The sequence below is a fragment of the Peromyscus leucopus genome, unplaced genomic scaffold, assembly GCF_004664715.2.
Source record: "Peromyscus leucopus breed LL Stock unplaced genomic scaffold, UCI_PerLeu_2.1 scaffold_92, whole genome shotgun sequence".
NCBI classification, from domain to species: Eukaryota; Metazoa; Chordata; class Mammalia; order Rodentia; family Cricetidae; genus Peromyscus; species Peromyscus leucopus.
The window spans coordinates 345741-369310 of NW_023505860.1; the positions used below are offsets into that span (position 1 = coordinate 345741).

Below are 23570 nucleotides of genomic sequence, written 5' to 3' on the forward strand. Positions count from 1 at the left end.
GTCATTATTTGTCATGGGGGGGGTAGTGTTTTAATGTTTGCAATGTTAATGAGTGAAGAACTGTCAGGTAAGGAAGCAGAGTTAGACCCTGAGTTAGGGGTCCTGATCATGAACTCACCATGTTATCTTGGATCCATTCATTCGTGGGGCTTGTTTTGTGTTTTCATAATTTTAATGACACTCCTGGTGTAGACCAGGTTGGTCTCCACCTTGCTACGTATCTGATGAGACATTGAATTGCTGATACCCCTGATTTGATTTTCCAAGTGCTGAAATTCAGGTAGGTACCACCATGCCCTTCCACATTATTTTTTAATGATCTGTGAATTATATACACAGAGTTGAGAGTTGTACACTTTGTGCTTCTGAAAGGTAGAGAAAAAGAAATGTTGGGGACTAGGGATGGCACAGTCTTATTCTTTGTAGTCCATGAATAACGTAACGGACACACAAGAAGAAAGACAGCATTAACCATAGATAATACCCTGCTTTCAGGAGCAAGCTAAGAGGGGTGGAATACAATCTCAAGGCAGCTCAGCAGCAGTTCTTAAAGATTAATTCTGTCCCATCTTTGAAAATTGCTACAGAGTAGAAAAAATAAGGCCAGTTTACTATACAAACAGACATTGCTTCTGTCTAAAATTACCCAAAGCAGGAGAGTCAAACAACGTCAAAATCGAACAATTATTTGGGGCGGGGGGCTGTCATGGCACTTGTTCCCTTCCACCCACATTTGTATCTCTCAGCCCCAACTTTCAGTGGTCTGCTCTGTTTGTTTGCTGCTATGTCGTGTTGTGTCAGTTCATATGAAACCCACTGCGTTCCATCCATGGGGACACATGCATGCATGCCTATGAACAGAGTGTTTCCTTCACTGGTCCACACCTTCAGAGTGTGGGGACTCCCAAGGTACTTCAGCCCAGATGTGCCTTTTCCTGCCAGCTGTGAGTTCTGATTTATTTTGTTTAAAAGTAACTTTGTAGCACACAGCATGCCTTTTCAGCAATGTAAGGGTAAAGAGGTTTCAAATGCAGTCATCAGTTACTTTATTAGCAGAAAAATAAATACAATTTTGGTTTTAGAATTGTGGTTTCCAGAGCATGCAGGCTGCGCTGGGCAATGGGAGCTAGCAAGTTTTTGCAGGTGTATTTATTTTAGGTGCCTGTACATGGGATAGTTTTAGTAAAATGGACTTATTTCTTTTTAATATCCTGTTGCTTTATTATGCCTGACAAACAGAAGCAAGGAAAGAGAAGATATGATTATCATAGATCATATTCCCGAAACATGCACATGACTCCCATTTTTGCTTATTGTAATAAAGAAACATCTTTATGTAACCAATTAAGAATATGCATGACCTCTTAAGATACAGTCACAGACATATAATGATATTGTCTAGAATTATAGGGCTCTCCTGAAGTCTACCAGATTCAAGATTCATTGGAGAGGTTTCAAAGACATCTGCTTTAATTATAGGAACATAGTTTCTGATTCATTTAATTCCCTTTCCTACCTAAACTGTACATATAAGTGAATTTTAAGAGACTGTATAAATAAATTTTTAATTACAAAATGATGTTACACAATACATTATTAATAATAACCAATAATGCATAATGTTTATGCATGAGTCCATCAGAAAGATAACTAATATGTGTTGAGCCTACAAGAAAGCACAATTTGTTCTGAATTCATGAATGAAGTTGGAGCCACAATGCAGGCTGCCGAGTCAAGAGCGCAGTGTGGTTTAGCATGCTATTTAACAGTCAAGAAACATCTTGTACCTATGGCATTTAAGAGATATTTGCAATTTGTTCATCATGTGTGTGATCAAGAATCATATTTTGCAGTGAGCCATGCGGTTGTGAAAATTTGGAACAAGACCACCGAGTTGACAGTAGTAGCTTTCCCAGGCAGGTGCAGCATAAAATGGCCTAGAGCATCCAAGAAACATGTATGGTCCTTGCATTTGGGCACATGGAGCTCTTATCTCAGATGCCATGTAATAGAATTCCCCACTGTGGCCAACAGGACCGACCGCCCATGTGCTCCTCTCGCCCTGCACTAGCGGTAACAGATTTCTGATATCTCCATGGCCAGCTCCAGGCACTCGCTGGTCTCGTGGCAGGATTCAAAGAGGCTGCAGTCCATGTCACAGGTCAAGTTGCAATCATTGCGTGGATGGCTCTCATCTGAGGCGGAGTAGTACCTGTGAGAGGGGCAGCACAGGTTGATGCATACCGTTTCACATGTGTCAGGGAGCATGAGGAGGCAGTCCAAGAATTGGCAAAAGAGACAGGTGAGGATCAGGGAGGCACACTCCTCTGTTTAAAGAAAGAGAAGATCGGGACATGTGAATCAAAAAAAAAGTAGTGTTTGCGGTGACAGCATTGCTAACTGCCCTCACCTGATCGTTCCAACTGCACGTTACATATACCCATTGGTCATTCAGATTGCACCACATACATGAACATTAAAATAATAAGGTGCATGATGGGGCAAGCTGGAGGGACAACCCAGTTGGTAAAGTGGCTATAGGCATAAGCATGAGGTTATGAGTACCATCCCAGTACTAGCATATATGAACATGCACATACATACACACCATACATTTACTGTGACATGAGACAAATTATAATAAAGATGGAAGAAAATTAGCCTTAACACATATAGGAGTGTCACTCAAATATAGACAGATACGGAGATGTGTACTTGGTAATCTTCTCACTGAAGCTGGAGAATGCTATTCTGGTGGTCTAGCGAGCCCTGAGATCCACGTATCTCTGACTTTTGCCAGAGATTAGGGCTACAAGTGTGACACCGTGCCTGACTTTTTTGCCCAGGCCTGAGCATCTGAATCAGGTCTTTATGCTTGTACAGCAAGTACCTCATCCTATGAGCTGCGTCTCAGCAGCTACGCTGGGTGGTGTGTGTAGCTTGTCTGCCCAGCTTCTCCCTCATTCTGCTACTCACTGTTTAGTAATCACATTTGTTAACTTCCTGAGCATTCCTATTGATTCTGCCTAATCGAGTTACTTAAAGTGTGCTGTCACTTTGTCTCGGACCTCTTGATTTAGTTTGCCCTGTGAGGTGCTGGGAAGGGCACTGGATGAGCTACTTGTCTTTGCAACTCTCAGAATGACAACAGTCCTTTCTCAAATGCACTGGCTCAGAAGCCATTAGAGCTGGGACAGGAGAGACCACAGATGTTTGATTGCTTGTCACCAGGCTTCAAGATACGTTCGACATCGGTCTCCATAAATCCACCAAACCCATGTTCAAACATAAGGGAAAAGCACGGTTCAAACTATTTGAAATACTGTTAAAATAATCACAGCTTTTTGGGTTGTGTTTTATTTTAATTCCTGTCTTCCTCTCCTGTTCGTGGAAAAGCCTTGATTTCATATTCAAGTTGTTTAAGTAGTAGAGAACCTCGTCATTTCTTGCCTAAGAAGTTTTACTATCAGTTGCCTTTAAGAAAATTGGTTAAAAATTTACTGTAAGGACTTGTTAAAAAATCTGGAAAGCATCTCTTAGGTATTTGAAGGTAATTGGTAAGCCAACAGCTGCCAGTGGGTTATGATTTTATATATATTTTGCTCCATAAAGGGAGTTAGTTAGAATGATGTGGCAGTTCTCTTGTTAAATTGTATTTTTTTTGTGTGTGTTTTTTTAGAAGTCTCAAATGTGAGTGGGTTTTTGTTTTTTGGGTAAAAAAAAAAGTAGGTAATAATTCATATAATCCAATTAATAAGTATCTGAAGATTGTTGATGGTTTGAATATCACATTCCAGCAATGAGTTTGGAGAAATTTCTCCTCCAGATGGATTTACCAGTCCATAAAGTATGGGTTCCATAAGAATCATTGTTTCAATAAGCATGTTAATAATTTTGTGGTTTTCTGACGATAGCCTGTCACATCTGCACAGTCATGCAGAATAGACTTCCTTAGCACTAGACAAGCTGAGGCAAAAGACCAGAAGTCCAAGGCCAGCCTTGCATACAGTCACACGCTCCCCAGCCTGGCATTTTATTTTGATGTAGGTACTGGGGAATCCAAACTCAGGTCCTCATGCTTGTTTGGCAAGACCTTTACAGATGGATCCATCTCCCAAGCACGGTTGCTCTTAACGTCAAAAATTGGGTACTCTCTGAAGAAGGGAACTTAGATACCTCTGTTTAAAGAGGCAAATATTTTTAAAGAATGCGGGTTTGGCAGTTCTAATCTAAAGAGAAGGAGCTGATTGTAGGTGCACAGCAATCCTGCTCTCCTGATCTTCCCACCTCCCCTTTCTCTCTTCTCAGAAAGGCGGTGTTTACCACACACACACCACACACACACACACACACACACACACACACACACACACACACCATGACTTTTTACGATGACTTTAACAGCCATGCCTCAGGCATTTATAGTTCAGGCAGCCCGCTCCCTAATACCTCTGCAGCATGCATACTCATCTCTCTGCAGGCTGCTGTATTTTTTATTCACTTAACACCAGCTTCTAGCATATGGCCAACTCACTCATCTCTTCATAAGTCACCACAAACCACCACAAAAATTCAGGAGTAAGTTCTTAATAGTTCAGGGACTCTATTCTGCCTCAGCCTTTCTGAAAAGTATGTGTGAGTGATCCAGAATGTGTAGCACACAAGCTAATTCGATTTCACCCATGCCAACTCTACCTTTATCAGCTCCTGGCAGAGAAGTTATTCTCAATAAGAAAATACTCCAAGTAAAACTCTAGACACTATTCTTCAGACTGGGGCCTCAAAAGTCTTACTTAAGTTTGTGACCCTAGAAAAATGACCCCATTGAGTCCTGCCTTTTATATGTGAAGCTGAACATTTGGGTTGGATGTGAGTAGAGCAGGGTACAAGGTGACTATAATGTTTAAAGTCGGAGATTCTTACCAGAGTATGAAAAGCCTGCCTGCAAAACGGCTTTTGTAATTTCAGGAGGTCATATGACCTTTTGATTCCGCTGCATTCACCAGTGTCACCTCCAGCTGGCACTCTGGAGGCCTCTGCTTCTGGTGGATGCCATAGATTTTATTTACCCAAAGAGTTGGGGCTTAGTCCTTTGGCTGAATTGGCATTTGTTTCCTTCCATCTTCTATTTTACACTTGAGAATAGAACCGCCCCCTATCACACCCCTGTTTTTAAGTCAGTCCCATTTATTTGGTTATAAAAGGCAGAGCCTCTTGCTCAAGAAAACCACAGTAACATTAATGAATTGCAAACAGATTTTTCTGAACTTTCAAGTGTGCACCGTGCTTTCCTAAAAGGCATATTAAAGAATACTACACCAGCAAGCTGAACTCTTTTGCATATGGCCATTTTGTTTGCACAAAAGTAATATAAGCAGTTCAGAAGAAATTTTATAACTGTTTGAGGAACCCAGGACTTCCAGATTGAGTATATTTTTCTTTCCTTGTAGCTTCCTGGGCTGTAGTATTTACTAAACATGGTATCGAGAGGCATAGCTCATGATCAGTGTCCATTCTTTTGGTCAGTCTGAAAGAGTGCATCATGTATCCAGCTGCCAATGGTCAGCTCTTATGCAGGGTCTCCAAACACACTGCTTCCTGAGGCCAGGTCCTAATATTGTACCTTCCTCTTCTCCATGCCACACACCTGGCCTTTCCCAGGTTGCCCTTGTGGGTGGCAGCACCCTGGTGAAGTCACTAGAAACCTGGCATCATCCTTGGCCATTGTACTTCTCCTACTCTCTCGATGCAGTTCCCAGTCAGGCTTGATTTCCCCGCAAGCTTCCTCAGCCACCTGCAGACTTCCTGCCCTGGTTGGACCTTCATCAGCTGCCTTCGGGCACACACAGGCACAACCTCTCTCTGAAGATGGTCTGCCACCACATTGCTGATTTTGAATCTGTGAACCCCTGTGACACTTCAATTCCTGAATAAAAGAATTTACTCCCACTTCAAGTCCTAACCCTTGCCTCGGCAAGAAGCTCCTACAAGCCTCCTGCCACCCTCTCCCCTTCTGGCTGTGTCTCCCTCCTTACTCACTCACTGTACTATCACCTCACTGACTGAATCCCAGTGTTCGAAACGGACCTGCCTAACAACCTTTGCCTATGGTATGCTCTCGTGTCACACTCCTGGTGGTAGCTTCACCCAAGTCATGCTCTCAAAACCTTAGATTCTTTGCTTGAAACACCTTCCCTCCAAATGACACTCTTGCTCAAACATGCACAGCACCACACTCACAGTTTCCTTCCCAGTGCTGCCCACAGGGTAAACTTAGCCTGCCATCTCTCACTGGACCAATCAGTGAATGAGCCTAAGTGAAAAAGTCCAAAATTGAGTGCTGTGGGATGGTCTGTATGTCAAATTGCTCTGATTGGTCAATAAATAAAACACCTATTGGCCAGTGGCCAGGCAGGAAGTATAGGCGGGACTAACAGAGAGGAGAATTGAGAGAATTCTGGAAAGTGGAAGGCGTAGGAGGGAGACACTGCCAGCCGCTGCCACGACAAGCAGCATGTGAAGATGCTGGTAAGCCTAGAGTCATGTGGCAAGGTATAGATTTATAGAAATGGATTGATTTAAGATGTAAGAACTAGATAGCTAGAAACCTGAGCCATTAGGCCAAACAGTTTAAATACTATAAGCGTCTGTGTGTTTATTTTATAAGTGGGCTCTCAGACTGCTGGAGCTTGGCGGGACCCAGAGAGAAAATTCTCCAGCTACAATTGAGAGACTATCACTGAAGGCCCCATGTCCTGCTAAAGGCTGATTCTTTCTAGATCTGAAGTCTGTACTTTGAACCCCCTGTTCCATGTGTCCACATCTCACCTAAAGCCAGTTCACAGTACTCTGTGTGTTTCCTGAATCTTAATCCTCAAGAAGACCCTGGATTGAATGCTCCTATCACCTTTGTTTATAGATGTGCCCCCCCCAGGGTCAGAGAATTTGAAGTGCCATGATCCAGGAATCCCAGCAAGTAGGTTGGTTCTTATGTGAACTCAGGACTTTCCAGAGCTTTGAACTAGAGCTGGCTGTGCTCTCCCATGCCTCTGCTTACTTTCTGCTAGGTGCAAGCATTTGGAGGACCCAGTCCTTCTCTGATTCCCAAGGCTGGCAATGGAGGTGGCCAAGTTAGTTCCATGACTACTGGCTAGTTTCAGCCAATGGGAAGCATCCACAGGAACTAGGAGGCTGGGGGAGAAGGAAGGAAAGCCAGGGTCTTTCTTCTGCCTTACCCTTGGAGCTTGGCTGCTCTCTCTCAGTCCCAGTCTGGAGGATCTGGAGCAGATAGAGTCTTCTCATGGTGTGGATTTCTGGGTGACCTCACTGTTTGCTACACTGGCCTTTTCAACTCTCTTTGCAACAAGTTCCTTGTGCAGGAAATCCTCTCTATTGAACCACCTGGTACCCTGGCATTGCCTCTAATCACTGCTGGTCAGAATGCCCATCCTGTCTCCTAAACCTGGAATAACGGCAGTAGGAGATGATCCAAGACCTGCAGGCCAAGCTGCCACAGCTGTATTTAGGTGTGAGCAATAAGCCTTGGCAAATCCCTCCGAGGGTTGTCTCAAGTCCTTTCTATACCCCTAGGGTACTTTCAAGCTGGAATGTGCTAAGTGATGATACTCTAATAACACAGAAGAATTAAGGCAGCTTCGAGGTGCTAAACATTCTGCTGGGGATTAGCTAATTAAGAGGGAGAATGTGTCTCATTAGAAAGGCTCATGTTTAATTATAGTGGGAATGATAACAGCCACGAAGCTCCACGTGTGTACCTGGGGTCAGCTTCATCACCATTCCTTGACATTGCCCTTTCAGCTTTCTGTTTCACTCTATGATTTCCCCACACGAGAAGAATGGAGACTGGGGCAATCTCTTGTTGCCAATAATGGCTCCTGGACATTTTCACTTCAGTAACAGCCTCTTGCTTCCTTGTCAGTTATCAAGCAAAGTGTTGCAAGTGTAGTTCTTGTAGAAGCAACCCAGAGAAACAACAACCTCGCCCATTACTCTCCTAGAACAAAGTAGGATGAGAAATAGACCAGAAGAGCCTGGCCCCAAGCCCAGCACCTCAGAACAGCTGGGTCTGCCACGGACAGTCTTGCAGCATAATAGCATCAATTGAATTACTGAAGTTCTGGGTCCAGAAGCATTAAAAACTGATTACCCTCCCCCAGCATTAAGTTCTTTATAAAATACATGTCTGTAACGTAGAGTGCGAATAAATAAAGTGTGACTGAATGCCTTTCTCTGGCGGGGCTATCATTCCTGATGTTATCAATTTTAACAGCTCCTTAAATATGTCAAGATCTATTTAAGCTCAGACAGGCACAACTAACATCCACGTCACTCCTTTAGAAATAGAATGACTAGATTTGGGTGATACTTGGTAAATTTGTGCTTATGTTTTTTTCTGAGCAAATGAACTGAAATAATTATAAAATTGAAACACTTTATAAGGTGACACCACTACATTTTAATTGTGTGAAATTTACAGTGTAGAAAATGTAATCATTTTATTCAGTAGCCATGGTGTAATTAAGACTATTCTTTGCAGGTATCCTGTATTTATGATTTTCTCCTTCCACCTGGATGAGATGTCTGAAATTCAAAATTATACATCAATTAGGCATATTTCCAGGATTACTTTCCAAGGAGCCTGCTATGGAAGGTGATTGTGGCCTTGCTTCCTTTTCCACGTGATGCTTTTGCAAGTAGAAGATTATGGACGTGGGGGCAGGTATGTGCAGGTACCCTGGTGTGTTTTCCATTTCCTTCTGGAAAGAGACCACACATGATGAACCATAGCTACTGAGAAACTGCTGGAGTTGAGACTATGAGGTTCAGTAAAGATCCTTTTAAATTCCCATCAGAGCACACCCTGTGAACTCTGCTAATGGATGCAACACATTTTTACAAAATCTGCCTATGTGAGCTTTTTCCACCCTGTTTTAAGAGGAGGTGATGTATATAGATATTAGTAATTAAGCATCCATTCCTGCGAACTCATTTATACTTTTCAAAATAAATTAACCACAAACTGCACAAAAGTGGACACAGTCTTCTCTGCTCCCTTCCTGTTTTCCCTGTGTTTCTAACAGACATTTCTGTATTCATCTCAGTTTGAACAGTGACCCCACTTCTCAGTCTCGGCACCCTTAAATTACTATAAAAAATTCCCTAAAGTCAGGAGCGGCTGGCCTAACTGTTGATTTCCTTGCTGTTTCAGATAATGAGTGCTTTTTTCTTTTTTTTTGAAATTATGATTTGTGAGTCTTAGTTTAAGTCTTTTACTTCTTTTATCTAGCTACCAAAAAGCTTCAACTCCACTAGGGAGATTTATTTTTTCACAAAGGGAGCAAGAAGAGTGGCTTATGACCTACACCCCCAGCTTAAAAACCTGAGTTTTCTGGGTCCTTCTGGTCTCAGTCACTTCTTATAATAAACACTTTCACTCACACATCCTTCTGATCCCGCTTTGCTCATTTGAACAGGAGAAATCTTATTTTTCTGCCCCAAGGCTCTGAAGCATCACTTGACATTTAAACAGAGTGGCCATTTTCCCCTTTCCCTGAGAACAGGAGACAGCTGATCTCATGCTTCTCTCTGGGTTCCAACTGGACCGAGGGGCATGCTCTGTGTAGGATGTTATGTCTCTGAATGTGTGTAGTGACAGTTCCTAATTCTGGGATCATTACCCTGGTGCACACAAGGAGCAATACCCCCACCTCCCAAGTAAAACCCACTGAAACACTATGCTGTTAGACAGATAGATGCTTTTCAGAGAACCCCACCCCTGCTTGTTTTCATGCCTTCCCTTCATCTTGACCAAAGTCAAACTCTAGTGGAAGCCTAGTCGACAGATAAAGTTGACCCAAAGACATATAGAGATGCCTTGTGTGCCAGAAAGTAAACAGAAGTCATTATGCATATTAAAATAGTTAGAAGTCTCTTATTCTCTGCATATTTTTATATTACTTCAAGATTTTGCAACTCAGCTGGACAGAGTGATGCACCCCTTTAATCCCAGCACTTGGGAGGCAGAGGCAAGTGGATCTCTGTGAGTTCAAAGCCAGCCTGGTCTACAATATGAATTCTAGGACAGCCAGGGCTACATAGTGAGACCCTGTTTCAAATTAAAAAAAAAAATCCAGCTGAGCCATTGCCCCATTTTTGTGTGTCTGTTGTTTCGAGCATTTTATTATTTTTTTCCTTCCATTCTCCCCTTGCCCCATATGCTTAAAGCCATGGACAGAATGGTCTCATTTCTGAGAAAAGAAATTTTTATTTGATTTTACTGGTTTTCCAGTCCCATCCAAGCATGCTGCTCTGGTCTGAGCTATTTAAAACGCATAGCCTCCGATTCCCAGCTCTGGGAGCAAACACTCTGCCAAGCACCTCCTAGCTACAAAGTGACCTTGACACATGTCATTCATCAGGGTTTTCAAATCAAAGTCATCCTGTTTAATATTCATAAAGACTTTTTTTTCTCTTTCTAACAGCATATGTAGTGATTTTTTCAAGGGCTGGGGTTGGGAGCTTTATTTAGAAATGGGTTGTATTCTGAGAAACGTACCATCCGCATCTCTCTGATGAACTGAAGTATTAGTTTGGAGGTAGGGAAATTTCGTTTGGCATTCTTCGAGGGAGGAGAGTGAAGAGCTCGATCCTGACAGGTTCTTCTCATTGGGGCTTTCCTGGGCTGGTCCATCTGTGATACTGAATTCGGATACTGAATTTATAATAATAGCATTAATGGGTTTTCTCTCTGCATGCTTTTCATTTGTGAGTTGCGTATCTAGATGAAAAAAGAAAACACACATGCACAAACCCACTGTGATCTAAGAAAGGATATTTGCAGGAAAATTCACATTGTACACTTTGAAATAATAAAGTCCTATGAAATGGAATAAAACACTACTGAGCAAGATTATTTTGGGATAGAATTGAAAAGTGCAATCACAAACTTTTATATACACTGTAAATTTCATACTAATTTGTAATGCATTTTTCCACTACCAGTTTTAGGATGATGAGTGGGGAAAACCAAAGAATTCATTCATATAGATCAACAAGATGTCACCGTGTTGTATTAGCATCACAGAGTATCATGGATACAAGAAGCCAGGTGATTCTGATACTTTCTGATGTCTCAGTAAAATCACTATTCATTTTTTTTTGTTGTTTCTACAAACCTCTCTTTCCTTCTGTTTAGGAGAAAAACAAGCTATGTGTAGATGAGCAGTCTACAAGCTGAATCTTTCTCTGCTGTCAGAAAAATCTCTAAAACACACACCCCTTTCATATATGGGATATTTTGCTCCAGGCATTGCCATTTTATCGGTACCTATTCAGGTACCTCTGGCTTTGGGGTTGTCTTCTGGGGAACATACTTTATCATGTGAAATTAATTGGGATAAGCAGGGGATGTTCAGGGAACTCCTGGCAATGTCCTGGCCAAGACCCCAGTTTGAAGAGGCAATGGGAAAGCTGAGAAGCCCGTGACCTCATTCTATGTAATAAAAGAGTTTATTGTGGAGCCAACACTGAAGCCAACATTGGGATTCAGTGTGCCCACTACAAGTACCCCACACTTTAGCAAATGGGAGTGTGTAGAGAAGTAGAATTCTACCCTGCTGTGTCAGAGAGAGGATGGTGCTGGAGGAGGACAACTTAATATATAACATACCTACAACTCTAAGCAAAGTCCTGAGATGGAAAAAGAAGAAACATGGGAACACATTCTTAAACAAACCACCTGGTTGGTCCCAGCGACATCTTCAGGTAGCACTACTGAGAGATGGAAAATGAGTTCGATAATCACATTTTCTACAGCAAGCCCAGGGTTAGGCTGACTCAGCAGTGATGGATGGGTGACTAGAACGAAGCTCACGTGATTTGATAAGCACGTCAAGTTCCGAGTAGGAAATCCACTCTTCCTAAGTCCTTAGCTACGGCCTGTTTCAGAATTGCCTTTTCTTTTCTGGGAAAGCAATGTCTGGTTGGCCCTACCTCTGAGGAGTGTGAGTCCTTGACACTCCTACAGAGTCCAGCCAGCTAAGAAATCCAAAGTTTCTGAACTATTGGAAAAGCTCAGATACCATTGTCCCCAGCTGACCAATTCAATCACCATCCCTTGGGGATTTTACTGAAACTTCTCAGGTGATTCCAACATTCAGATAAGCCTGGGAATTCTAAGGAGTTCTGCTTTGGGGAGAGGAGGAAAGAGAAAGAACAACCCACAGACTTGTCAGTCAGGGACTCTCAAAACCCATCATGAGATGGTCTCTGTCTGAAGGCTTGAACTGGAAGCAGACCAAACAGTCTGCCACACACAGTCATCTTGGGCCATTTTTGTTTCCTTCCGATTTTCCAAACAGCCTTGGTTTTTGACAATGTTTAATTTTTATTCCCTTTCCCATATGCTGCTGGCTTTAAATCTCTTGGTGGTGGTTTAATCCACCCTAAAAAAGATTGGCAGAAGTAGGGGTTCGGGAAAAACATCTATTGTTGACAGCAATTAATGTAGTATTGAATACTGAATGTGGAAATAGAATTGGCACCACACATTGGCAAACTCTAGGCTTCCTCTAACTCAAGAAGTACTTGCCATCTTAATAACACAATGATGATGGTGATGGTCGTGGTGAAAATGAGAGTTGATTTTTCTTACTGGGATGAATGAGGCCATCCAATAATCAATTTCCCACTGAAATGGATATTCAAATAGTGCTTCTGATTTCTTGGCAGTGTCCAGATTTTGAGCCAGACAATGGGTATACAAGAGAGTGTTCTCCTCATCTTCTACATAGAAGATGCCCATAGTACTTTATCTCCCTAAGCTATAATAATAAAAAAAAATTACTGTTCACCTTGCCATATTTCTCTCCTGGAATAAAATTGCCCAGGTTGAAAACCACTACTTTGTGTACAAACACGTGTGTCAGTGCGTGCTTTATGCTTCAAGCTTTATGTTATTGTTTGTATATCTTATGTTAAAATGCCTAGCTGAAAGAGTTTAGGAGACAGACACTGCTGTTGAGAAAAGTAGCAGTCAGCATTACTAAGTAAATTATTAGAGTTAGAATTGAAATTAGTAGATGAATGAGAACACTCAGGCTTAGAACCTAAAGTTGCCCAAGGACTCCTCTGTAGTCAACTGAGCTCAATCTAGGGCAGATGTTCTCAACCTGTGGGCTTGCAGCCCCTTTGGGGGTCACATATCAGATATTTACATTATGATTAATAACAATAGCAAAATTACAGTTATAGCTTCAACAAAATAATCTTATGGTTGGGGGTCACCACAGCATGAAGAACTGTGTTAAAGGGTTGCATTAGGCAAGTTGAGAGCTCTAGGAACTCCGAAGAAGCTTTGTTCTTAGCTTTGTTGTTCATAATAATTATATATGTCCCTAATGTATTCTTGGCCTCTATCTCAAGTAATTGTCTTTCAGTGACTGAGGCTACAGTACACATCAGCAATGCCCTCTGTACCCTAAAACTTGAGATGCATTGACACCCTAAAGCCAGTCTTGCAAATAACTCAGTTTGACAGCCCCCCTTTCTCTGCATGGTGAAGTAGAACTGATGTCCTGCACACTCCAAGGAACTGCCTGTTCAGTTACAGCTACTGTTTGTTGTCCATTCAAAGGCAGCTCAGGAAGGAGCTGGTAGCAGACCATGATGACTAGAGATTACAGCAGCTCTTTGCTTAACAGAATTCATTAACAATCAGTTCAAATTATCACGCACAGTCAGACTGCATGTAATTTAAAATCGCTTTTGCACAAAGTAATTCGGTAACAACAACAACAAAAGAGTTGGATAGAGGTTACTGGAATGTAAAAACATGCAGAGAGTACAGTTTACAGCCAAGTGGTATATGATTCTCTTTTTAATTTTGCAACAACTTTTTTAAGTACAGCATTTTTTAAGTATAGCATTTTGAATGTAAGTGGTTTGGCTACATTAAGCAACCATTTGGAGCACACCAGGTTTGCACAGGGAGGATTTTTATGGAGAATTTAAACTGCCATTCATAAAGTTATTTTAACTCTATATCTCTGTTTATATTTTTATTTTTTTAAAACCCCAGTGGGAACTATCTGATGCTCATTAAAAAATCATCTGACACGCACGCGATTCAGAGCCCAGTCTGTTCAACCCAGAATTCTGACATCTGAAGTGAGTCACATTTTTTTTTTTTTTGGGTGAATGTTACTGACAGCTTCCATTTTTTTTATAGCTGGAATGCTAACAATAATTCCCCCAGATTTCTTCCTTTACAGTGTTATTTGACATTGTCTCTAAAGTATTAAAAAGCAGCATGGGCTAAAACGAGGAACACAGGGAAAAGTGGCATCATATCCTCTCATGGGATGGCATTTTAGAATTAAATAAGGAACCCATGAAACTATATTTGGGATGTTATACATAGTTCCTGACATTAACTCAGAGAAAATAATTTTTTTCCACCTCAAAAATACAAACTAAAATTGGGACAAAAATTAGGAGCTTCTCTATAATTCTTAGAAAAAATTAAAGTGTGTCTTGAAAGTCACTGTAATAGAAAAATCCCTGTTTGGGGTAGAAGTAATTGCAAGAACCAGTGGACATAAACTAAGCAACAGCAAGACAGACAGTTAATTAATTTTTTATTACCGCTGAGCAAATGTTATTAATTTAATTCAATTAACATTTATTGAGCACCCACATGCAATAGATGAATCAATGTGACAGCAGCTATTCATTTATTTACTTTAAGTTATTAAGGAAACATTTCAACGGTTTCCATTTTTGCTCACAAAATGTGACTTGGTAATTTTTGTGTCCATGTACTTTCTACGTCTATAATACAATTGTTAGAAGTATGAGTAACATCTCTTCCTGCCCAGAGCCTGACTCTATTCTTACTCATAATTTTTCTCCTTTTTTTGTTTCCTGTTTCCTTCTCCTCCTCCCCGTCTTTCCTCTCTGCCTCTTCTTTTTTCTATTTATTTCTCTGGCTTATCATTCTTGTCTCATTTATTCATTTCCTTTTACTTCAGATCTGCTAAATGTATTTATTCCTTAAGACTTGATCCCCTCCCTCCCTCGCTCCCCCTCCCTACTTCCCTCCCTTCCTTCCTCCCCCTCCCTCCCTTCCTCCCCCCTTCACCTTCCTTCCTTCCTTCTTTCCTTCCTCCCCTTCCTACTTTCCTCCCTTCCTCTATCCCTTCCCTCCTCCTTTCCTGCCTTCCTTCCCTTCCTCCCTCCTTCCTCCTCCTTCTTCCCTTCCTCCCCCTCCTCTCTCCCTCTCTCCCTTTCTTCCTCGTTACTTCTCCCCGTCCCTCCTTCCCTTCTCCCTTCCTTCCTATTCCCTTCTTTCTTAGGTGGCATTTGCCCACTCCCATAACTTAGGTGTTGGTTTGGTGGAGCTCGCCTCCGAATCTACACAGCCAGCCCATCCCCAGCCAGATTGCATTTGTTGAGTATAAACTCGACCCCAGTAGTATGCTCATTGCTGGAGAATTCAGAGAAAAACAACAGGTGTATCAATTCTTTAAGGCGCTTGGTCACCACAAATCCCACTCTCAAGACTGCAACTGACTTTCAGATATTTTGTTTCGGTTACCAGTCACATCTTTTCAATTTTGATGCCCCATTTTACTAAGCCCTTCATTTCTCTGAAGTGGGTAAGCCTCAACCTAGCCCCAGAAAATCCATGTCTGGATTTCTTTTCCTTTTGTGGCCATTCTTTCCAGTTATTGAGACTTGGAAACTATTCTTTTTCTGGTCCCATCCTTCCATTGATGATTTAGAAGTTCTCACTCATCCCTCGTTCAAAATAACTCTCAAGTCCATGCTGACCTTTTCATTCCCATCACTGCTTGCACCTTCCCATCTCTATGGTTCTCTTTAAATGGTAGTTTGTTTTGCTTGGCTCTAACACAGGGCCTTGCATACACCAAGCAAATGTTCTACCACTAAGCTGCATTTACAGTCCTTGATTTTCTTTGCACACGCTCACTCTGTAGTTCAGTGTGGCCATTGAACTAGCCATCCTTATGCCTTTGCTTGCCAGATGTTGAGATTTCAGGGGTGAATCACTGTGCTTGGCTGAAGAAAGTTTACATGTTATTATCAAAATAATGTTTTAGACCCTGGCCTTCTGATCATAATATTCATTTAAAGAAAAGGCCGGGCAATGCCCTCCCATGCACAGAAGAGTTCATGGCTTACAGTTACCTGAATAATTTTCAATTCTCTGAGTCTTGATTGACTTTCTCATTCTGTCGCCAAGTTGCCATTTGAAAACAGGCAGCTCCTTACTAACATTTTCATGTGAGTGGCCGAACTCCTGAAGCCTATCTGAGAATTTTAAAGATAAGCCTTTAAGGTAGACTGATTTTAATTTTATTTCTAGATCAAAACACTTAGAGTGTGCATTTCAAATGCAAGGACCAGTTTTTAAGCTGTAGCTGAATTATATTTCCCCTTGGACTTGAACTACTGCTTAGAATTTAGTAGTGTTAATTATGTGTGGGTGAAATCAGATCAAGGTAGACGAGTGACATTTCAAGGTATAAGTCACCAAACCGTTCACAAATTATGGTGGTTAGGGAAAGTAGTTCATTCAAGTGACCCTGTAGAGGAAAAATTAATTTAGCTGAGCACTGTGGTGCATGCCTTATAACCCCAGAACTTGGGAGGCAATACAAGAAGAGCTTGTGTTGGAAGAGCTTGTGTTGAAGAACACATACACAACACTGTCCCCACCCACCAACCCACCAACCAACAAACCAATATAGAGGTACATAATATATGTTATATTTTATGTATTTTTATATATTTATTTTCTTGTGCATATGAAAAATTTTATAATGTCTACACTAATGTTGGAATTTGGGGGCCATTGTTAGGCTATATGACTATATTTTCCACAGCTTGGTCAGTAAAATATATAATAAGCAAAATATAAACAGTCACAGAACAAGATCAATCATGGTAAAAAAAATTATTAGAGTCTGAGTATATATTTTTTACATTTACATTTTCTTTGTGTACCCCCCTCTCCCCGCAAAATTGAGGTGGGGTCTCTCTCTGTAGCCTAGCCTGGCCTCAAATTTGAAATCCATTAGCCCCAGCCTCACTAGCAGCTGGATTACAGGTGTGTGCTAACACACACGATGTTTCTTAATTTTTGCATTCACACTGGAAAATTGGATGATTTTATAGAGAACAAAGAAAAATGGAGATGCCACACTTCATCCCCCACATTAAGAAAAGCTGATGGACATTCAGAAAGGGCACATTTTCCAGAAAACAAAACAAAACAAAAACAAAACAAAACAACAAAAAAACCATTTTTGTTTTTGATTGTGGAACAGAAGGATAAGGAGTTTCCTATGGAAGTCTCCCCTGTTTGAAATGAATGGGTGTAAGCAATTATTTGAAGGCTTGTTGGCTACTGGATTGGATAAGGCAAAGCCTTGGTTCAGTCAGTCTAACTTTGGGGCAGAATAAGTGAGACATGTGTAGCTGACTTTTTTTTTTCCTCTGTAATTTTCTCACGGCCTTTGAAGACTTTGCAGTAAAAGCAGCTGTTTTCTACACTGTTGCTTTGGGTTGTCTTCCCAGCGCCTCCGCCCCAGAGACGTAAGATGACAAGTTTATCAAGGGCCCTGACGAGATGACATTTTAAGTCCTTTCAATCAGCCTTAGCGAATCTTGGTGAAAATGTGAGGGAAAAAAACGCAGAAGTGTATTATTTCCCAGAAATAATAGCAGTGACCGTTCAAGGTGAAAGGGATTAAGAGTTTGAGAGAGAGCGGAGTGGAGAAGGTTGCAATGGCCGCTTCCTGGGCTTTCCCGACAACTGCCAACTTCCAGTTTGGGGACTCTGTCCGTTTGGAGTTGCTGCTGTCTGTGCTTTCTTTTCTTTTTTCCGCCTAACTGCCACAGGCAATTCCCTCGCATTTCTGCTCACGGCCACACGGTGCCCTGCAGGCAGACCTTGGCTACATGATGTACTTTTATAGGCCAGGTTCTGAGCCGGTAACAAGGAGCAATGCTGACCTAAGAGGCGTTTGAATCTTCTTCCGACATGAAAACAGTTTGCCATTATGAGTCCCCATTTCATTTTTATGCACTTACCTTCAGTTTAATGTTTTAAAGAAGTGTCTCAGGAAATAAAGATGAATGTTACCAAGTGGGGGAAAAAAACAGTGAGCAGCTTTTATAGACCCATGTACTGGGTGGCTAATGAGTTTAAGGCTCTGAAAAAAATGAATCAAGTCAATCAGGCTATAAACTCAAGCAGGAGCAGTGTATCATATACAGTTGGGTTTCTCACTATCAGTGTTTAATATAAATGTTAAACGATCAAGCTCTCCGAAACATCCTCTCCTATGTTAAAGCTGTGTCAGCTTACTTATCCCAAGTACTTGATTGTGGGTTAAGGTTTTCTCAGGTACACTAATCACACGTCCAGCTAGCAGTCTGGTAGAGGGCTGGCTGTCACTGCCTGTGGGTGAGGAGGCAGGTGAGGGTACTAGCGGGTCCTCCCAGGTACATAGCCAGAGAAAAGGCAGAGCTGGAGCATGCACCTTCTGTGTCTCTAGTTCCATTGTCACCCAGCCTTGTTTTCCAAACTATAGTCCCCAGATACGCTGATCAGAAGTTGGACTGTCTGCTAACTCTTCAAGGTAGCTGATCTTGCTGGTATGTGGTTAGGACACACCTTAGATGTCCATTTAAGGCGAGCTGGATAACTAATGATTGGCTTTTGCAAAACTCAAGCCTAGTTTGGGAAGCTGCGCTGCACCTGCTGTCCAAATCCCAATGGAAACTCTGAAAAGTTGAGTTGAAGTCCTCATCGTCATTCTTTCTGAGTTTCTGGTGCTATGATTATCATGGATGTTTCCTCTTCCCTTTCTGTGGTGATTCCTGAGGGATGCATGTGCACACTCCTTTTCATAGGGAGTGTCCCAGCATAGTGTCTGGCAGCAAGCAAGCGTCACCTTTGCTTTTCAGCTGATTAAACAGCTGAGTAACAAAAGGCAAAGTGGGTCTCTCAACTGTCAGGTGACAATAGACTCATCTCTAAAGGAGGTATTCTGAACTCAACCCTCCTGTCTTTTGTCTTCCACTCACTATCCAAGCTGATCTTTGTTGTGTGTTCATACAGTTCTTTTGAGCCAAAAATACATTCTGAATTTTAACTTTTAACTTAAAGCAAAATTTGTAATTAGTATGTAAAAATGCAAGGAATATAGGAAGACACAAAGACGATAAAATGCTCTCTGATGCTTACCATTTTATATCTGTTGCTGTTCTTTCTTTCCTCAAGGTGGAAATATCTTAAGGACATACATATCTATATGTATGTATGTGTGTATATATATGTGTGTGTTTTACATATACATTAATTATATTTTAAAATATATACTATATTTTTCAAATTTTTGCATATTAGAATTCCTTCTATATTCTACCTGGGTAATAATTATTATATGTTTATTAGATTGTAATTACAATACTAATATATTAATGTATGTTTTGAAGAGCCAGTTAGTATTATATTTTCTGCCTTAAAATTAACATATGAATATAAATAAAAACCCATTCATCTGAGAGTCTTGCCTAAAGTACTTCATCTCATGCTCCCTCCAGCCCTGTGATAGGTACTATGAATAGCACCCCAAACTTCCCCATGACTACACTGGCACACTGCTGTAGAGAACTTATCTAAAGTTGCCACTAGTCAGTACTATAGTTGGACTTTTAACCAAGAAAGCCAGAGCTTCAAGGCAAGGTTCCTAACCAATGTGCTACACTGCCTGTCTCAGCCAACATTCAATGGACATGTATTGTGACATTGAATATGACACTCAAGTTACCACCTGTCCTACATCCATTTCCCCATACCATATAAGATTACTAAATCTTCCTCAAATTTTTTGCTTAACTGTCATCTCCTCAAAGAAATCTTCCGTTTTGCCCAGAGTCAGATCTTGCCATCAACTCCCTCAAGGGTCTTCTGGAAATGTAAGTGGTTGATTGTCGTGCCCAGGATGGGTCTCACTAACATTACATGGTTAACAAGCCAAGAGGCTGTCAAACATTGCACTGTGTAGAGGAGCTCCCTTATTTCCCACCTGAAGCCTACAGACTTCGACTTTAGGAATCAATAGTGCCAAGGCTGAAAAATCTCTTATATGAAATTATCCAGCAGACTTTGCAATCAGCCAATTTTGTTGCATCAGTGTTTAAGTTTCCACATTTGCTTATTTGTTTACTTGCTTATGGGATGCATAGACATGCATTCCACATTTAAGATGCTGCTTTCTGAGACCCTATCTGTTAGTTAATTACTACATCCTAGAAAAGCACCTAGGTTACGAAGAGTACTCAGAATGGGGAAACAAAGATTGCACACTGTTACTATTGTGGCATACACGAACTAACAATTCTCCATCCAATAAAATATGGGTTGCTTCTATTTTTGCTGTTATAAATACTCTTGAAGTAAACGTCATGTGCACGAGTCTTATCTCATATTTGTTAGTTTCTATAGTTTGAGACTATAGGAAAAGATTGATACAGTTTTCTTTCCAGAAAATTCAGTCCATTTTGGCTCATACCAAGAATAAAAGGGAAGAAATTCTCTCTTGTTCTGTAGCCAGTTCTAGATTTTACCATTACAATAATTTATTTTTATCAATTTGAAGGGAACTTGGAATTTGAGTGTGCAATTTCCAGCAGCTGAATAAACAGTCCTCCACTGCTGCAAGGGGTAGGAAGGACTTTTTTTTCATACCCACTGCTTTTCTGTGGAATTTTTCTTCTACAACTAGATCCTGGGTAATTTAGAAAACTATTAAGTTACATGGGATTGGGCATTTAGAAATACTCAATATGTATTTATAGGTCAATAAATTTTTGTTTTAAGTATTTATTGGATGGATGCTAATTGGGTTCTTTAAACGAAAACCTGGCTCTTGGGAGGTGGCAAACATACCCACTGGGGGCTTGGATGTCTTCTTTATTGATTTCCAAGCCTTCATGGAATCATCATCCACCTACGGTGGACTTATATAGCATAAAGTAGACATAAGATCTACACATGGCCCATGAGACACTGGAAGTCAAGCCACACTGACAAAAGATAAAGAGATAGGACACATAAAAGCAAACCACATGCTCAGCCATGGCTTCTGCGCCTGCTAAGCACTCGGGCGAGCTCCTGAATCTATGAAAGGGCCCAACAGAGGGTTTAAGACCTATATTCTTAATGACCTTCCTGTAGAAATTTATCCCAGTGGTCTCCAAAGTGTTAAAAGCGTGCCTACAGGGAGGCACAAAGCCTGTCTAATGAAGATAGAGAGAGTATCACTTCCTATAATGTATATTTATTTTATATAGTAAATCTTTCTATACTTTATGGTATATTCAAGTTAATATGGCAATGTCTGTGTCCATATACACACAGTCTCTCTCTCTCTCTCTCTCTCTTCTCTCTCTCTTTCTCTCTCTCTCTCTCTCTCTCTCTTTCTCTCTCTCTCTCTCTCTCTCTCTCTCTCCATAAGTATTACTTAGGCTTGGTATCCATCCTGTCCTCTGCTATTTTTTCACTAAAGATTTACAAGTTTCCCAGTAAAAAGTTTGGAGACCAAGGTCAACAGTGTATATCCTCTCTACCTAAGGAATTTTCCTGTGCTTCCTTTGGGTGCCCAGGGTGTGGTTGCTGGAACGTGGACAGCCAAGCAGCTGCAGTAGTGGCCTGGGTAGACTTTTCCTCCGAGTTTCTATAGTGGTAACAGGATTAACAGGCTCTATTCTGGAAGAACTTGGGTGGCATAACACCTCCCAGTAGAACTATTCTGACAAGGATGTGCAGATGGAAATGCATATTTATGTCACTTAAAGCCTACAAGAGACACAAGGATTTGAGCTATAACAATAAATAGAAAAAATCTTCAGCATTTTTTGGTAACCCATACTCAAGTGTATTGAGTGTGTTTGGTGAAAGACCTACAGTCTGCTCTTTGTCCAAGCATGAAATATTCAGCATTCAAGCATGTCGAGGTGAACCCTGTTGCATAGATTTTAGAGTGTTAAAATAAGCTACCACAAAGTTATTCTAAAATTTTAGGTCTTAAAAAATAACAGGACAATTTTATGAAGTGTTTGGGCCATTTCAGGTGTGTGTGGGGGTCTACTTTTAAATAGAATGTCCATTTGTCCTATCTATTAATAATTACAGGTTTCTGGAAAATTTTTTCCATAGACCACATAGTCATTGTAGTCAAGGCTTCCAAATGGAAGGTATTGTCTAGGAGTCTTGGGTATAGTTTCTTCTGTTTTTATTTCAAAACACTGGTGAAAGCACGGGAAAAGAAGAATGCCCACATACATAAATATGGATGGACACCTAGGTAAAGATTCACACAAAATATCTGTCACTGGAACTGAAAAAAGCTGTCAGTCTGGCACTTGTGCTGGCTCAAGTGAGGGGAAGACAAAACACCTGTTTTTTGCTTGTCCTGTCAGGAGCCATAGTTTGGCTCAATCAGAGAGCATGGTGGCCATCTTCTTTTCAAAGGAGATGTCACTTCTTGATATGCCCAAGAGAAATCTATAGCTTTTGTTTTCCTAGCCAACCTGAAGTTGTTTGTTTGTAGCTGAAAGAGTGAATTTTCTCAGAATTATACACAGTTCTTACTAGGCTACAAGGTAGAAGTTTGTAAAGAAAGAGGATTAGTTAACCATGATACCATGGAGATGAAAAATGATCCAGAGGGGCATTCTTGATATAAGGAGGATGTAAAGAGGTCAATGGTCTAACTACAGAATTAAAATCCGCTTCAGAGTCAATGAAACAAAACACAACACAGCAAAACAAAACCAACCAGGGGCAACATTGCAGAAGACAGCAGTAGTAACGTAGAGAGCACATGAAAAATAAACATCTTCCAGAGATTAACAGTAAAGGGTAAGCAATTAAAGCTGACACAGTGACCCTGAATATTTACCTTGGAGGAATATTTTAAACGTGCACCCTGCTGCATAAAGTTTTGGTAAAATGATACCCATAATCCTAGAAAATATTTTTAATTACAAAAATAAATTTAAAAAATTTTTTAAGCAAGGAGCCAAGAAAAAAACTAGATTGTATAAAAAATAACCGTCCTCAAATCATTCTTGCACAATACCCTGAAGGCAGGGAGGTAAGATACTGGATTTTTTGGAAGAAGATAATGTCCTATTAGTTTTATCCTTGATCAGCTTATCTTTTCTATGAATAAATATAATGATTTCAACCTATGTTACTAGAAAATTTCTTTCCACCATCGTAAGCATGGTTATTTTTAAAAGCACCTTTATTTTATTTTTATTTATGTTTGTGTGTCTCTGTGTATGTATGCACACCTTCGTGCAAGTGTCCGTGAAGGGCAGTAGAGGGCGTCAGATCCCCTGGAACTGGAGTTACAGGTGCTGTAAACCCAAGACATGGATGCTGGGAATAGAATTCAGATCTTCTGCAAGTGCAAGAACCAATTGTAAAGGCTGTGCTATTCCTCCAG

General features: G+C 40.9%; 1 protein-coding gene across 1 annotated transcript; it reads right to left on the reverse strand.

Annotated features, from left to right (window-relative positions):
- Positions 1–1895: 1895 nt before the first annotated feature.
- Mdfic2 (MyoD family inhibitor domain containing 2) lies at positions 1896–18106 on the reverse strand. Its single transcript, XM_028855713.1, has 3 exons — positions 17869–18106; positions 10577–10798; positions 1896–2327 (listed from the first exon to the last, which is right to left on the reverse strand). Exons 1-3 carry the CDS (start codon positions 18104–18106, stop codon positions 2068–2070), a joined length of 720 nt encoding a protein of 239 aa, XP_028711546.1. The 3' UTR covers positions 1896–2067.
- Positions 18107–23570: the final 5464 nt, after the last annotated feature.

Excerpts from the sequence above, each read along its gene's own strand:
- Mdfic2 (XM_028855713.1), bottom strand. The coding sequence starts at position 18,106 with ATGGCAAACTGTTTTCATGTCGGAAGAAGATTCAAACGCCTCTTAGGT. Across the intron at positions 10,799-17,868 it reads ACAGAGTCCCCAAACTGGAA|ATACGCAACTCACAAATGAA; the intron begins GTTGGCAGTTGT and ends TTTTTCATCTAG. Across the intron at positions 2,328-10,576 it reads TCATCAGAGAGATGCGGATG|AGGAGTGTGCCTCCCTGATC; the intron begins GTACGTTTCTCA and ends TTCTTTAAACAG.